The 15,413-nt window shown below is 42.0% G+C and overlaps 1 protein-coding gene across 2 annotated transcripts in view; it reads right to left on the reverse strand.

The window, feature by feature from the left end:
* The window catches only part of Slc1a1 (solute carrier family 1 member 1), a 72,123-nt gene that overhangs the window by 30,827 nt on the left and 25,883 nt on the right, over positions 1–15,413 (reverse strand). For both annotated transcript variants that reach the window (XM_055614008.1, XM_055614007.1), the window contains exon 2: positions 3,831–3,971. In XM_055614008.1, the coding sequence (XP_055469983.1) occupies positions 3,831–3,971 (141 nt within the window). The remainder of the gene's footprint in view (positions 1–3,830; positions 3,972–15,413) is intronic.

Genomic DNA, 15,413 nt, shown 5'->3' on the forward strand with positions numbered 1-15,413 from the left:
ACACACACACACACACACACACACACACACACACACACACACACACACACCATGAATGGATTAGGCTATTGCTCCAGAAAAAAAGATTTTGTAATGGAATAACCCATACTTTGGGTGCAGAGGCAAAGATGACTGCAGAGCTTTCCATTGGCATGCTAGGGTCAGGATGGCATGACTGGCAGGGAAAAGACCTGGGGAATGGAAGGAAGCAAGGGGACAGCAGGGGCAAAGTCTGAAACACACAGAGAACACATCCACTCTCCGATTTCCTTCTTACAGGAAAGAAAATGCAAAAAAAAAAAAACCAAAGAAACTTCGTAACAAAAATAGCACATGTTCACCTCAAAAATGTGGAGAAAGCACATGGATCATATTTTATTTCTATCCTCACAGAAAGGCTGTTAATTGTGCAGTTTGGGGCCAACTTTTAAAAATGCAAATACAATATAATGAAGCCCAGGCTGTCCCAATGTCTTTTGTGCTATGTCATTTGTTTTCTTCTTTTGTTCTGTGCTACACTGGGAACTTTCTCATAGGCCATTTCGTATGTATCCTAGCAGGCCTTTAACAGTCACCGTGTGCTAACTCACCTGAGCAACATACATTCACACTGTTTATCATCATTCGGACAGCCCTATCATGAGCATTCCACACCTGAGTCTTGGAAAGGGTCTCTGTGAATATACTGCTTTATGATAAAGTCTGTCAAGAACCACTGGATAGATGGAAATGTCAGAACATGATCTCTGTTACCTTCCAGAATGCGTCTAAGTTAATGCGGTAACAGAAAAGGTATAAATAAGCCCCCACTTTCCTGCTAACACTCTCCTCCACTTACCAAACAACTAGAAACATAAATGTGGCATCACCCTGCCAGCCCTGCTTTCCCTGATGTCCCTCAAATCTTTGACATTTCATCGTTTCACATCAAAAGACTGAGGAGCGTGTTTGCCCTAGCTCCTGGGGGGTGGTGATGGGAACATGGAGAGATACAGGGCAGAGCTCTCGGCTCTGTTGGGGCGGGGTTGGGCAACTGATGGCCTCCAAGAGCTGTAAATTACTCCCCTACATAATTTGTAAGACCAAGCTACACAAAAACATTTCCAGCCTGCAAATATCTGATGACCCATTGACTGCCAAGAACAATACAGACACTATTATTGAGGTAATTCATACATAGAGTTTTACCTTTTCTTCTAAACTTTGGCTTCCTATATGAATTCTGGTTTTGCTGTCTATTCTGAATTAATTATTATTATTATTTTTTTACTTTTCCCATAAACCAGAATAATCAAACCATGTTACATGGCTTATAAGTTTTGTATAGAAGCATATAAAATATTCTATAGATGTACAAATGTGAATATTTTTCTTGAGAGAGAGATGCCCAAGACTTCATATTGTCTAAAAGAGCACAAGAACTGGTTTAAGAAACTTCGAAAGGGAGAAAATTCTAAGTTATAACTGCAGTGCTTACAAGGGCGAGGCAGTAAAGAGAAAGTCACAGAATAGGGAGAAAAGGTGACTTTGGTGTCCTCAATTCATTTGCACCAGCTAAACTGAAAGGCTGTCCCTTGCTCCAGGACACTATTGATGTGGCAAAACACGGGCCCAGTGTTTACAGATTTGATTTTATTTAAATGCCAGAAATCTGGGTATTTAGAAGAAATCTTCCAAACTTTAAATGCTTTCAACAATTTAAATAAGCAAACATTATGTGAGACAAATGATGGCTCTTCTGTTCTAACCACCACTACCGCTTTGGCTTCATGTAAATGGTGGGACCTAGAAAAGATCATCCTGAGTGAGGTATCCCAGAAGCGGAAAGACACACATGGTATATACTCACTTATAAGTGGATATTAGACCTATAAGATAGGATAAACATACTAAAATCTGTACACCTAAAGAAGCTAAACAAGGAGGAGGATCCTGGGTAAGATGATCAATCCTCATTCAGAAAGGCAAACAGGACAAACCCCAGAAGATGGAGAAAACAGGGAACAGAACAGGAGCCTACCACAGAGGGCCTCTGAAAGACTCTACCCTGCAGGGTATCAAAGCAGATGCTGAGACTCATAGCCAAACTTTAGGCAGAGTGCAAAGAATCTTATGAAAGAAGGGGAGATAGAAAGACCTGGAGGGGGCAGGAGCTCCACAAAGAGAGAGAGAAAAAAATCTGGGCCCAGGGTTTTTTTCTGAGACCGATACTCCAGCCAAGGACCATTTATAGAGATAACCTAGAACCCCTGCACAGATGTAGCCCCTGGTAGCTCAGTTTCTAAGTGGGTTCCCTAGTAATAGGAACAGGAACTGTCCCTGACATGAACTCAGTGGCCTGCTCTTTGATCACCTCCCTGAGGGGGAAGTAGCCTGGCCAGGCCACAGAAGACAAAGCAGCCAGTCCTGATGAGACTTGATAGGCTAGGGTCAGATGGAAGGGGAGGAGGACCTCCCCTATCAGTGGACTGGGGTCAGGCATAGGAGGAGAAGAGGGAGGGCAGGTGGAATTGGGAGGGGACGAGGGAGGAAAAGTGAATAAACTGTAATTAATAAAATAAATAAATACATTAAAAATTTTAAAAAACAAAAAAGAAACTGGTAATTTTTAAACATATTAAATATATACACAAAAATAATTAAATATTCTCTTTAGGTTTCTAATAAGCCAAGAACACCAAGAGCACTTAAGAAAAATGGTCCCATGGAGCTCTGGTCTGACTGGAATTTGGCACTTGGGACTAGGCAAATGAGATAGCTTTTCAGAAAATGCAATTGATGAAGACAGCAACCCCCTCTCCCCCATCTAAAATGTCAGGACTCAACAGACCGAGGCTTTGCCATAACAGTGTAGAAGAGAGTTCTGGAAGGAGGACACGTCAAGGCTCCTAATTGCATAGTTACATAAACCTTGCCTTTTCAAGCCCATAACGCTAGTGAGAGACATCATGCTACATTTTACCAGGTGCCAGAATTCAAGTCAGTGTAAGCGGCACAGAGGGCACACAGCAACATTCCAGCTCCAGACACATGGCATTAAAAATAATAACAACAAACCAACTTAATCTCTACAAAAGCATGTTCGTTGCTCTTTGAAAGAACTCTGAAATATAATTATCTGAAAGAGAAAAACCGTTTCCATATGCAAGTGAAGATTGAAGAAATCTTCCAAGTGAAGATTTCAAAGTGCCAGTCTCCTAGACGAGGACGCGAACTCCAGTGAAACTTTTCCCACAGCTCTTGGCTGCTGACACCATGGCAGGCTTGCAAGGCAGGTAGGTTCCTAACTAATGTTGAACTCTGGGGAGGAGTGGAAGTGGGTGAGAAGCCAGGAAGAGAAGCACCCTCCGGGCAGCTGCCCAGGTTAGTGGGCAGGAGAGCTGGAACTGGAAACCAAAGGAGCTAGCTACTGAAAATATGATCAAAACGGACAACAGCATTTTTCCTGAAGCCACAAGCTGGCATTTCCCTGGCCAAATATGCATTTCCCCATTCTGTGCCCTAGGTAGAGTTTTATTCAAAGTATGTTTAAAAACAGCATCTTGCTCACAGATATCACATGTTGGACAGACAAAGGCTTGAGCTTCATTTGTTAACCACTGTTTTGATCATCAGTGTCAAAGAGACAGTGAGACAAGAGAGCAATACCATTCTGAGCATCCCACCACATTCCAAGTCAAGGGACTCTGCTTTTCAAACAAGGGCTCTGTGCACGTGCGTGTGCACACACGCCTATATGATGCACTTAGTGCATTTTAATTTTTCCGTAGTCAGTAAAGAACAACCCAGGTTCTCACGCACTGCTTAAGTAATCAGGGAACACAAGGTACCTGTGATCATGCTGGATATAATCAATGGCAAAATGACAAGCTTCAGCATCCTCATTAGAATTTCTCCAGGAAACGCAAAGTAGAATTTATCCAGAGTTGAGAGCTCACTGTGTCCTCGAACCAAGAGTCCTATGGCAATTCCTAAGAAAAAAAACAGGGAAGAAAGAGGAGACATTTTTAGCTCTCTTGCATATAATTTGACACAATGCAAATTTCAATGGCAAGAAAAGCTGCTTAGACCATCTCTCCCAAGTCTACAAAGTTTAGACTTACAAAATCCAAGAGATAGTGACTAGGAAGCACACATAAAAAATAATATTCTTCACTCGGAAGATTCTGTTTTTATTTCCTCCTCATCAGTTATATCCGGTGTAACGACACTTCACCTAAGAAGTGTCAGCGTCATTAACTTCTTATCCACCTTGCCTCTCTTCCTCTCTCCATCCTTTCCCTTTGGAGCATTGAATAGCACGTCCAGGTTTCTTGCATGCTCAGTAAATTCTCTAAGACCCACAGTCCCCAAAGTCATCCTCTTTTGCAACCCACGAGAACTCTTTTCACAGGTCACCTTATCCTCCGTCCAAAGCAGACACCAGCTACCTATTTTATAGTTGACGTGTATTTTTTTTTTCTCATAAGTCCTTTTAAAAAATAAATTTGGGGGGCTGGAGAGATGGCTCAGTGGCTAAGAACACTTGCTGCTCTTGCAGAGGACCCAGGATCAGTTCTCCGCACCCACATGGGAGTGTCTCACCACCGCCTGTAACTCCAGTTCCAAGAGATCCAACTTCCCCTCACTTCCTCAGACACCTGCATGCACACACACGAGTAAATAAATAAATAAATCTTTTAAAAGATAATTTTTTTTTTTTACTGAAAATTCATCTCTGCTTATGCAGCTCTTTTGATTTTAATGGGAAAAAACCTTTCGCTTTGTTTTCAGACAGTCTCTCTAATGCATTCCAGGTGGTTTCCACCATGCAGTCTTGCTGCCGTAGTTTTGAGACTACAGGTGTACAGTACCAAGTCTAACGAATTTACTGTTACTTTGACAGGCATCACATTTTGGAGCACTGATGTTGTCTAGTGCTTTTCATTATTCCAGCTATTTCTAAGTCATGACATGCCTAAATCTATCAAATCAAGAGTATTGTTGAGGCCTGGTCTTTGTAGCAACGGACACAGTTGTAGCCATTTTTACATTCAGCTTCCATTTTGTCTATAAGGTGAAATTAAGTTAAAAAGTTAACTTGCTTCCTAGAAGTAGTTATTCATCACTGACACTTAACAGACCCTGCTGGAGCGGTCTGTTATGTTTTCCTGTGACTCAGTGGTGTCATAACTCGTGCTCTGTTATCTCCATCCTTGGCTACTCTCTGGTTGCTCTATGTTTTCTCTGCACTTGGCTGTGTTCTGGTTGTGCTCTGGAAGACCCTAACCACCACCTCACTTACCCTTGGGATCAATCAGCTTAAAGGTTAGCTGATAATTCATTGTCTAGTTGGCCAAAATGAATTACAGTATATTACTGCCCCATCTTCTGCACTTGCTTTTCCTATAAAGAGACTGCCCTAAGAACAGGTCGAGGTCACAGTTTGGCTCCTGAGTCCACTGTGTCCCTGATTGCAATCTTGGGTGTACATTCACTCAAGAAACCATTCATATCTGACTGAGACCGGAGTCTGACTGGTTTATGCAGCTCTTCTTAGACTGCAACAGGTATATTTGTTTAAATATTATAGTTTTGTTTTTAATTATGTGTGTGTGTGTGTGTGTGTGTGTGTGTGTGTGCGTGTGCATGCTCACGTGCATGTGTGTGGGGCATTACACATGAGTGCAGTGTCTACAGAGGCCAGAAGAGGACACCAGATCCCCGGAGCTGGACTTACAGGCTGTTCTGAGCTGCCCCTTGTGTACTCGGAGAACTGAACTCAGGTCTTCTGAAAAAGCAATAAATGCCTTTACTTCTGGACCGTCTCCCCAGCCTCAAGAGTCCTCTTATGAAGTTTCTGATCCTGATCTCCTTAAGTTTTGAGCTTTGTAATTATAGTCACACAAGGGCATGGTCGTTATTAAGAAATTTTCAGATCCGCCGGGTTAAATGCAAAGCTGCGCTACTTTAGGTGCCAACCACAAGCACAGGCAGTGTTTCCTGTGCCCCTCTCTTTGGGTTCAGTTCTTCCGCCAAAACAGATTCCAAAACTGAAGCAAATGTTAAGGGTTAAATGGCCAGGGGACATGATGTACAGTCCTGTGAAGGTCAGAAGAGTACAGAACTTCCCTGCCCTGTGGCACATTCTTTCCCAAAACTCAATTGGTTCATTTATCTGAAAGTGTTAAAACCTCAGCTCTTTATGAAAGCTTCATTATGCAGGCATGATTGATTATATCATTGACTATTGGTTTACCAACTCTTTCCCCCTCCCTAGGAATGAATGCCTTGGATCACAAGGTTGCTTGGTTCCCCTGGCAACCAAATGCATCTTCTGGCTAGGAAGGCCCCTCGTGATTCTCATTAATCCAAGGATTTTATGCATGTCCAGCAGCCCTAGGCCCCTTGTCTGCTAAAGTTTCAGTAAACCACATGAAGCTCAAGTCTTAAAATATTGCATGGAAAACTCCAGAAATAAATCATAGGTTAGTTATAAATTATAACTTTTAAGAGAAGGAAAAAACAAAACAAAACAAAACAAGAGATGTTATAGATTCTCTGAAATCTTGCCTTAAGATGTCTATGTGAAAACCACACGCTGTGTGGAGGCCTGATTTAACAACGACTTTGATCTCTAACATTCATAAAATATTAAGATTTTCTTATTATCTTGTTCCAAATACTTCAAGTAACGTCTAACTGCTCTGCCTTACCTTCCCCTCAACACACACACCTGTTTCAAAATCAAGAAATTCATGGGTTGGGTGACTCTCATCTATTTTTTCCTGAGTCACCCTGATGAGTGACATGTTAGTTGAAAGAAGAAAAAAAAATGACTAAATCACAGGAAGGCTTAAAAAGGAGATCACTGAAAATGCAAATTCACAAACTCAAGCAGCTTAGGAAAACCCGGAGTCATTTGGGTATGGTTAGTCACCACAGGGCAACGAAAAGGGAACTGAATGATAAGGAACAATAGAATCTTCACTAAAATGTGGGTTCCCATCCTTCACCCATCTCTAGCCCCAGTGGATGAATATTGCAAGATGGATTTTGAAGAACCCTAGCCTTAGCTACAGTTTATTCTTCTGCAAATTCTGCCTATCTCCCAAATCGTGGCTACAAAACAGAACTGGATTATCAATACAATCAATATAGTCCATACGTTAAAACTTACTGTTGGAGGCTCATGAATAGTTAAGACACCAAAACATTTTAAATAAATTTAAAAGGCATGGTACCCTCACTTCTTGCTTTGTGAATTGCCTGTATTCAGCTGTTTCGTAGAATATCAACAATTTGCTTCAGGTAAATTTGGGGCTTTTGTGTATGTAAAAGGAATCTTGGCGTATAAAAATAAAGGTTTCTATTGTCGAAACCAATAACAACAGCAGCCACAAAAGTGCTGTGTGGAGGAGCAAGCACTCCCTCCATGCTTAACCTTCACATTTGCATTAACAGTGAAGGCCTATGTCCGCAATTATCTCTGCCCCAGATGACTGCAGGCAAGACAGAAAAACAAAAACAACAACAACAACAACAAAAAAAAACAAAACAAAAAAAAAAAAACCCTGCACTTTTTCTTTCTCAGTCTTTGGTCAGATATGGGTTTTTATGGGAGAAACGAAGAGCTGCTATATGGAATAGCTGAAAATAGTTGAAAGTAATGAATGACTAGTAAGTACAGCGTTATATTTGGTAATTATGATTTCTATCAAGCTTGTTTGAAGTTGAATGCCATAGCACCCTAATAGTTCCTCTTTCTTTGCAAATAACAGAAATGTCAACCAAGTTCTGAGGGAGCAGTCAGAGGTTCACAGCTGTGATCTTGGCATCCTGACCTAAAAGGGGCTGGAGAGTAATCTCAGTTAAAAGGTATAACTTGAGAGTGGGTATGCTGTATTTTGGTGACCAGAAAATTTGGAAACATCAGACTCAGGAGAACAGCAGCAAAGCAAGTGCTTCACAAGGCCTACAGTAACCATGGATGTCTGTTCAGGGCAACGGTGCCAGCTGGAAGGAGAACTCAGCAATTCCTGGGACAACTGCAGCCTGAGAATCTACGAAATACAAGGCTAGGGTGTTAGTGAATGAGAAGGAAGGTGTGTTCTGAACTCATGTCCATAAGTAACAGAAAGTCCCAGACTCACACATTCGAATGAAATGCTTGCCTCTTCCTCTGTTTACTGAGCAACCTGACCAACTCTCTCATCAGCCCTGGCTCCCAGCTGCTAAAGAACAGTAGCTGCAATGAAGTGTTGCCTATCTTGTTTGTGATGTTTGGCTTGTTTCTTATTTACCGTTTCCATGCCCACGAGTGTCCACATTAAGTATCAGGAACCTTGGGCTGGGGTGAAGGTATACAAAGTCTCCAATGCCAAGGATACTGTGAAGAACTTCCAACCTGCCGGTGTTACAGCCAAGCTCAACTGGGAGAGACGCTTTCCCAACAAAGGAGGGGGAAGAGCAACGACCTCTCTAGTGAGAGAGACCTTCAGCCAGGCCAACAGCAATCCTCAAAGATGAAATAGTTAACCAGATACATACTGCCCCAGAAATGGACTCAGACATCACTCTGGAGTTTCCTTCCCAAACATCTGCAAGGCAACCCCTACACAGGTCCAAAGGTAGATTAGAAAGAATGCTTGTAGTTCTTAAACAAGCTCAAATTCTAGCCCCAGCAACTGTGAACTAAAATTTAACATCTTTAATGTAACTGCTCCCTTAGGTTGGGGCAACAGTTGGATACTCTGACTCCAAAGAGCCCTTCTACTGCCCAGGAGCCTGGGAATTCACCCAAGCCTTGATTTCCTCCATTTAAAATAGGATCCCAGAACGTCAGTTGTAAAGAAACCTTCCCATGCCTTGTCCAACTCTTACACACACATACACACCCACACACACACCCCCACATTACACAGGGAAGAAACACAGGAGAAACCAATCAAGACCTCAGTTAAGGATTCTTAAATTCGAAGACTTAAGTTTGAAAGAGAAGATGCAGGGAATGCCACTTCCTCATGATCCATTTTCTGGACAAGCAATGAAGCAAAAAGAACAACAAAAATGGGGTAGGGGATGCAGCTAGCATCATTTCAGCCTACTGTTCCTTCTCTTCCAATTTCAGGGGCTTCTACTTTGCACAGTTACAAAACTAACCCAGGGTAGAAGCTGAATCGCATTGGGCGCACACTTAGGAACCAAACAGCATTCCTTTGAAAGGATTTGACGAAAACAGATTCTAAACACATGCGTGCCCATACCTGCAACAGTTGTTAATAGGTTACTACATTTATAATAATAGTTCACTGGTACATAAATTAACTTGAGCTTGCACTAAGTATTACTGACAAAGAGAAATAATTGTCATCGGAATACTTACTGAGTCATGTTATCACACTGGGCACTAATATAATGTCTTTTTTTTTTTTTTTTTTTTTTTTTTTGTCCTTCTGGAGCTATTCTGAGGTGAACATTAGTGACAAGCATAGAAGGACCTTTCCGTTATTGCAAGATAATGCACACACAGTATCTTGCAATAGTACAGGGTACACAAGGCCAGTTCTCTCCCTTGCCTTATGCTGCAGTGTATCTATACCTTTTCCTTATTTTTCTCACTCCTCAAGACATGAGTGGTCCCACCACTACAAGGTCTTCACAGGAATCTTGGCTTCGGTTTGCAAAGTTTTTTTTTGTTTGTTTGTTTGTTTTGTTTGTTTGTTTTGTTTTGTTTTCAAGTCCTTAAGAACAAGAGCATTATTCTATCAATGTAACTGTATCTTGTATTCTCCTATTCTCTGTGATGTTTCTGTCAGAAGTCCTCTTCTTTTCGCAACATTGGTGGGCTTTCTTCTTCTCCAATCACATGGGGCACCAAATTTAAATGTAACTTTTATTCACCTGAGGTAATTGTCATCTCTGAGGCTTACTGCTAAATAAGATCACCCTTCCCAGCTCTTTCTGAATTCTAGCTGACTGATTCAATTTAGCTGTTCTGGCTCAAACTCCTATCCAAGCTGACTGATTCAACCTGGTTTCTCTCAGCTTCTCACTGAATGGCTCTGCTGGAAAACTGCCTCTGAACTCCACTAACTGAACTGCCCAAACTCAACTGTACTGGCTCTATGAACCCTACTGTTTTCTTGTACTGCACTCTCTTCTGTCTGCCTGTCTTCCTGTACCGTCTGTCTTCTTTCTTCTCTACTATCTGTGCTGCTCTCTTAAGTCATCTCTTTTTCCTGTGCTTTTCATGAGAGTACTATCTCTGACTCATTCTGTCAAATCTTTCTCTGATTCATCTCTTTGTCTGCCCCTCAATAGACAATACTTTCAAACATAGTTGCTTCCTTCTACCAACTTCAATCCCTAACGATGTGCTCCCTGGACCTCATCTGTAACAATGGGTACAATAGATTGTCAACTTTAGAAAGTCATTAGTAGCATAAAAATATATAATGAGTGAAAAGTAATGTAACTGAATCAAAAGTACCTGGCTCCAACAGTATGCAGAGGTAACTGATGCTGGCTTTTGTGGGCTGTGCTTTCCTCAGAAACTTTCTCATGAGATCCTCAAACACAGTTATGGCCATGACGGGTGTCATGGCCACAGACCTCAAAAGCAACAGAACTAGGGTTGAGAGAAGTGAATGTAAGATATCTTCAGTGTATATCTTAATTTAATTAAGTGATATAGCTTAATTTAATTAAGCTATAAATTTACTGTTACATACATAGATTTTAATAAATGTTTAAATATGTGTGCCTAGTATAATTTGTACCTTACATAATGGGCAGCATGAAAATCATATGAATTCTTTTTCAAAATAGTCTTAATGTAAAACTTAAACATAAAGTTTTATTTATTAACTACAGACTACATATAAATTAAGATTTACTTAATCTATAAAATTAATCGAGTGGAGAAACATTTACTTTTGGCCCTTACGTAAGAAAGAAAATCCAGAATTGAAAGTAGGACACATAAAAGATCTATGAGATTCATTGAGTGTGACATTACTCTCTATACCACTGGCTATTCCTGACATAACATTTTCAGGCTCTTGTTGGAAACAGAAGAGTCACTTGATATGCTTTTTGGTGTCTTCTGAAATATTTTTCTTTGTGGTTCAATGGCCAAACTAAATTCTGTGATCTCTTTCAGGCCCAGGCATGGCTGTACATATATGAGCATCGCTCATACACACGTCTTCCTTCAAGAAGCTCCAGTCAGTAGGACCAATCACCGATGTAGACCAGTGGAGTGGGTTCTTATGGAGCTATGGACAAACTGGAGAGAACTCCATCCCAGTTGATCGAGATGAGTTTTACTCACCCAGCATTTAAAATAGCCTATAGTCAGAATTAAGATTGCACCAAGAGTACACTAGACCAAATCCATGGAAGCTATGGAAAATGAAGAGGACTGATTTAGAAGGTACCGATCGAACCATAGGCAGCACACAGATGGAGGGAGAGCAGAGCATAAATCTACGCACAAGCATGCGATGCGTACTTAAGTTCAGATGCTAGCGCCCACATAAAAAGATGGGTGTGGCCACATGAGCTTGTACTACCCATGCAGCGGTCCATCTCCCAGCCTAGTGTCAGGTTCAAGGTGAGAGACCTTTGCTTCAAAGGAATAGGGCAGAAAGTGATACAGCAAGACACCTGATGTCCTCCTTGGCCTCTGTCCAGGTACTACACCCCCCCACACATCCACACCCAACCAAAAGTCTATTGCTCAAACTTTGGTGTGTGCAAAAATCACCTGGGGATCCTGTTAAAAGGCAGATCCAAATTTAGTAGGACCAAGGCAGGAGTGGCAGAGATGTGAGCCTAACCTAACCAGAACATGCATAAGGGACATCCTTGCCATACTGACAAAAACCTACACTGGCTGAACATAAGGATCCTGCTCCAGACTTCAGGCAAGAGAACTGTGAATATGGCTTAGTCAACATGCAAACAAGTTGGCTAGACCCTCTGTAAAAGACCCAAATAAGGTAGTATCTGCTCCCTCGACTCCTCCCCCATCAGCTTCCTTCATAGGGTGCAGTCTGTCCTTCCCCATCGTGCCTCCTCGTGGGGCTCCAGGCTTGTCTGCATGACACAGTGACAGAGGGACTAGATGAAGGAAGGTTGACTACAGATAGCCATCTCGTGCTTCAGGCCACACTACAACAGTCGCGTCCATATGACAAGGACTGTCCTATAAACATTCTTCCTGGCAATTCCGAAGTGGAAACAATGTCTCCCTCTGTCCCTGCCTAAAACTGATAACTATGTAGATCCAGTTTGACTTCTGGCAGCCATCTTGAGTTGTAACCACCACGATGTCCCTGAGTCATCCTGATTAGTTTTTCTTTCAGAGTTCTCCACCACCATTAAAGGACACTGTCGTTGGAACAAAACATCAGCCTACAGATTGGGAAAGGATCCTCACCAACCCTATATCTGACAGAGGGCTAATATCCAGAATATGCAAAGAACTCAAGAAGTTAAAAAGCAACAAATCAAGTAATCCACTTAAAAAATGGGGTACAGGGCTAAACAGAATTCTCAATAGAGGAATATCAAATGGCAGAGAAACACTTAAAGAAATGTTCAACGTCCTTAGTCATCAGGGAAATGCAAATATAAACAACCCCGAGATTTCACATTACATCCATCAGAATGGCTAAGATAAAAAACTCAAGTGACAGCACATGCTGGAGAGGATGTGGAGAAAGGGGAACCCTCCTCCACTGCTGGTGGGAAAATTGGGAATAGTACTATCTCAAGATCCAGCTATATTATTCCTTGGCATATAACCAAAATATAATCAACCATATAATAAGGACATTTGCTCAGCCATGTTTGTAGCAGCTTTATTCGTAATAGCCAGAAGCCGGAAACAACCTAGATGACCCTCAGTTGAGGAATGGATACAGAAATTGTGGTACATCTACACAATGGAATACTGCTCAGCAACTGAAAACAAGTAGATCATGGAATTTGCAGGCCAATGGTGGGATCTGGTGTGCCATGTGGAGTGATACCCCAGGCTCTGGAGTTACTGTGCCAGAAAGGGGCCCAACTTCGCCAATAATAGCTTGAGACAATTCAGGGCCATTCATCTTGGATGAAGTCACATGACAACTCGGTTTCCAGGGATCTCCTCTTCCTGCAGTGCCCAGAACTGTTTTCTGTCAGTGGCTCTCCAGAAAATTGCATTCTGTGCAATCTTGGGTCCACAAGTCTTTTCCTCTGCTCTCACCACACCTGGGGCTGGAACTCACACCAGGTCCAGGTTTTGCCAGATGTGGAACCCACAAGCTCTCCTGCCATGCATGTATATTCAGCACTGATAACCACCTTCCACCATGAGGGGAGACAGCCTTCCTCAAGGTGGCGGTAGGAAGGCTCGGTGCAAGAACTCCACATGAACCCCTCCACGAACGCACATCTTCCTGCTCACCCCAGTTCCTATTTTCAAGCATGAATTCTGTTGGTCTTCCAAAAATTAACAGGTAAAAAAGACATGGTAGGACTTGGCTTTCCATGGTGGCAGAATAGCAAACGCTCTGTGAAAAGTTTTACAATTTTAACTGATTCGACAAAGGCAGATGTGCAAGTCATGTACCTGATAAAGGTTTAGCAGTGGGGGGGGGGGAGACGAAAAATAAAAACACAAGCTCATTTCTCTGGGGCACACAGCACCTGCTCCAGTCACAAGGGAATGGAAGCTGCTAGCAGCCCACAGTGCTCATGGGGTATTCATGATGAGTTCAACCCCTCAGTTCCCGTTCTTTCCCCAGCAGACAGGAGAGCCAGTGCTAAAGCTTAAATTCGGACTGGAGTATAAGGACCACCTGGGAGGTGGCTACTCGAACATGCAGCTTGCAAATTTCAAAGAATACATAGATGGGACGCTGTCTGGACACTTGTGGAGTTTTAAGACAGTGTAATAATGTGCTTTATGCCAGGGGCACTGAAGAAGACAAACAAGCAAGAGAATAGCACCATTTGCTGGGTTTAATACATATCTGTATTCTACACAATAGAGATTTGTCTGCTTTTTTTTTTTTTAAAGAAGATAACCCACCTTAAGACAAGCAAAGATTCTAAATTTTTATCTCTCCATATAAGATATGAAAGGACTGATAGCTACACGAAAAGATTACATGATTAATTAAGCTACTGCTTCACTCACACTCATTAGATTGGTGATAATAAAACAACAACAATAAACCCAAATTAGTAAATGTGTAAGGATGTGGGATAATCGGAACCCTTCCATACTGTGGGTGGGAATACAGAGTGAGACAGGCCCTGTGCAATACTGGAAGTTCTTCTAAAGAGTTCATCATAGTTACCATATAACCCATCGGGTCCTCTCCTAGGTGTATAAGATGCATAGCCCAGAAAACAGAAGACATGCTTCCACACAGACTCCCACAGGAAATGCTCACAGTAATAGTAGTAATAACAGCTGAAAAGTGAAAGCAATCTGAACGGCCATCAACTTCTAAACAAAGTAGGGCGTACTCTACGGGGGCGGCGGGGGGTGGGGTGGGGAGGATGCTATTCGTCCAGAAGAAGCTATAAAGCACCAACCGGCATACACTCCAGTCTGGCTGAGTCCTGGAAACCTTATAAAAAGAAAGAAGGCAAACACACAACGCTATTACTATGTGGCCTTATCAACGTTAAATGCCCAGAACAGAGATGCCACAGAGAGAGACGGTAGAGCGCTCATTGCCATGAGGTGGCACCGTTAACAGGCACAGGTTTTCTTTCGAGAGCACGACTGAAAATAGGACATTAGATACTCACAATGCCTGTACTAAATAAACTACACGCATAGAAACCTATGGAGCTGTATGCATAAGTGGTAATTTACGTGAAACACATCCAATTAAAGTGATACATACACACATTCACACACACACATGAAAATGAAGGAAACTGATCAAAATGGAAAAAAGAAAGGCAGATGCTAACTCCGAGTGTGATCCATTCACGTCTTGATTACTTAACAAATCTATGGCCTTTCCTGAGGTGGGAGGAATCGCAGCAACATAAGGAAACTTGTTTATCCTTTTCATCATCATCTTAACAACACAATGATTGCAAAAGCTGTGGCATTTCGTTCCACTTGGTACGATGTATGAGAGCTTATCAGATCTGAAAGCCTCGCCATCTGGAAATAATAGTTTGAAACCCTGATGGAAGCCAGACGCGTTTATTAACAGCTTAAAGGAGACTCATGAGTTTAAGAAAAGTGTGATTACAGATGGTGGTTCCTAACCTGCAAGGGGAGTGCTTAAGATTCATTTTCACTTCCAGAGTGTAAAAGTGAATCAAAACAACCGACAAAAATCCAAGATGACTGTAAGAAGAATGTTAGCTTGCAAAGCACTGGGGAAAAAAATGCTCTAAAAATTATTTGT

The sequence above is a fragment of the Psammomys obesus genome, unplaced genomic scaffold (assembly GCF_907164565.1).
Source record: "Psammomys obesus unplaced genomic scaffold, mPsaObe1.curated_primary_1811, whole genome shotgun sequence".
In the NCBI taxonomy this organism is placed as follows: domain Eukaryota; kingdom Metazoa; phylum Chordata; class Mammalia; order Rodentia; family Muridae; genus Psammomys; species Psammomys obesus.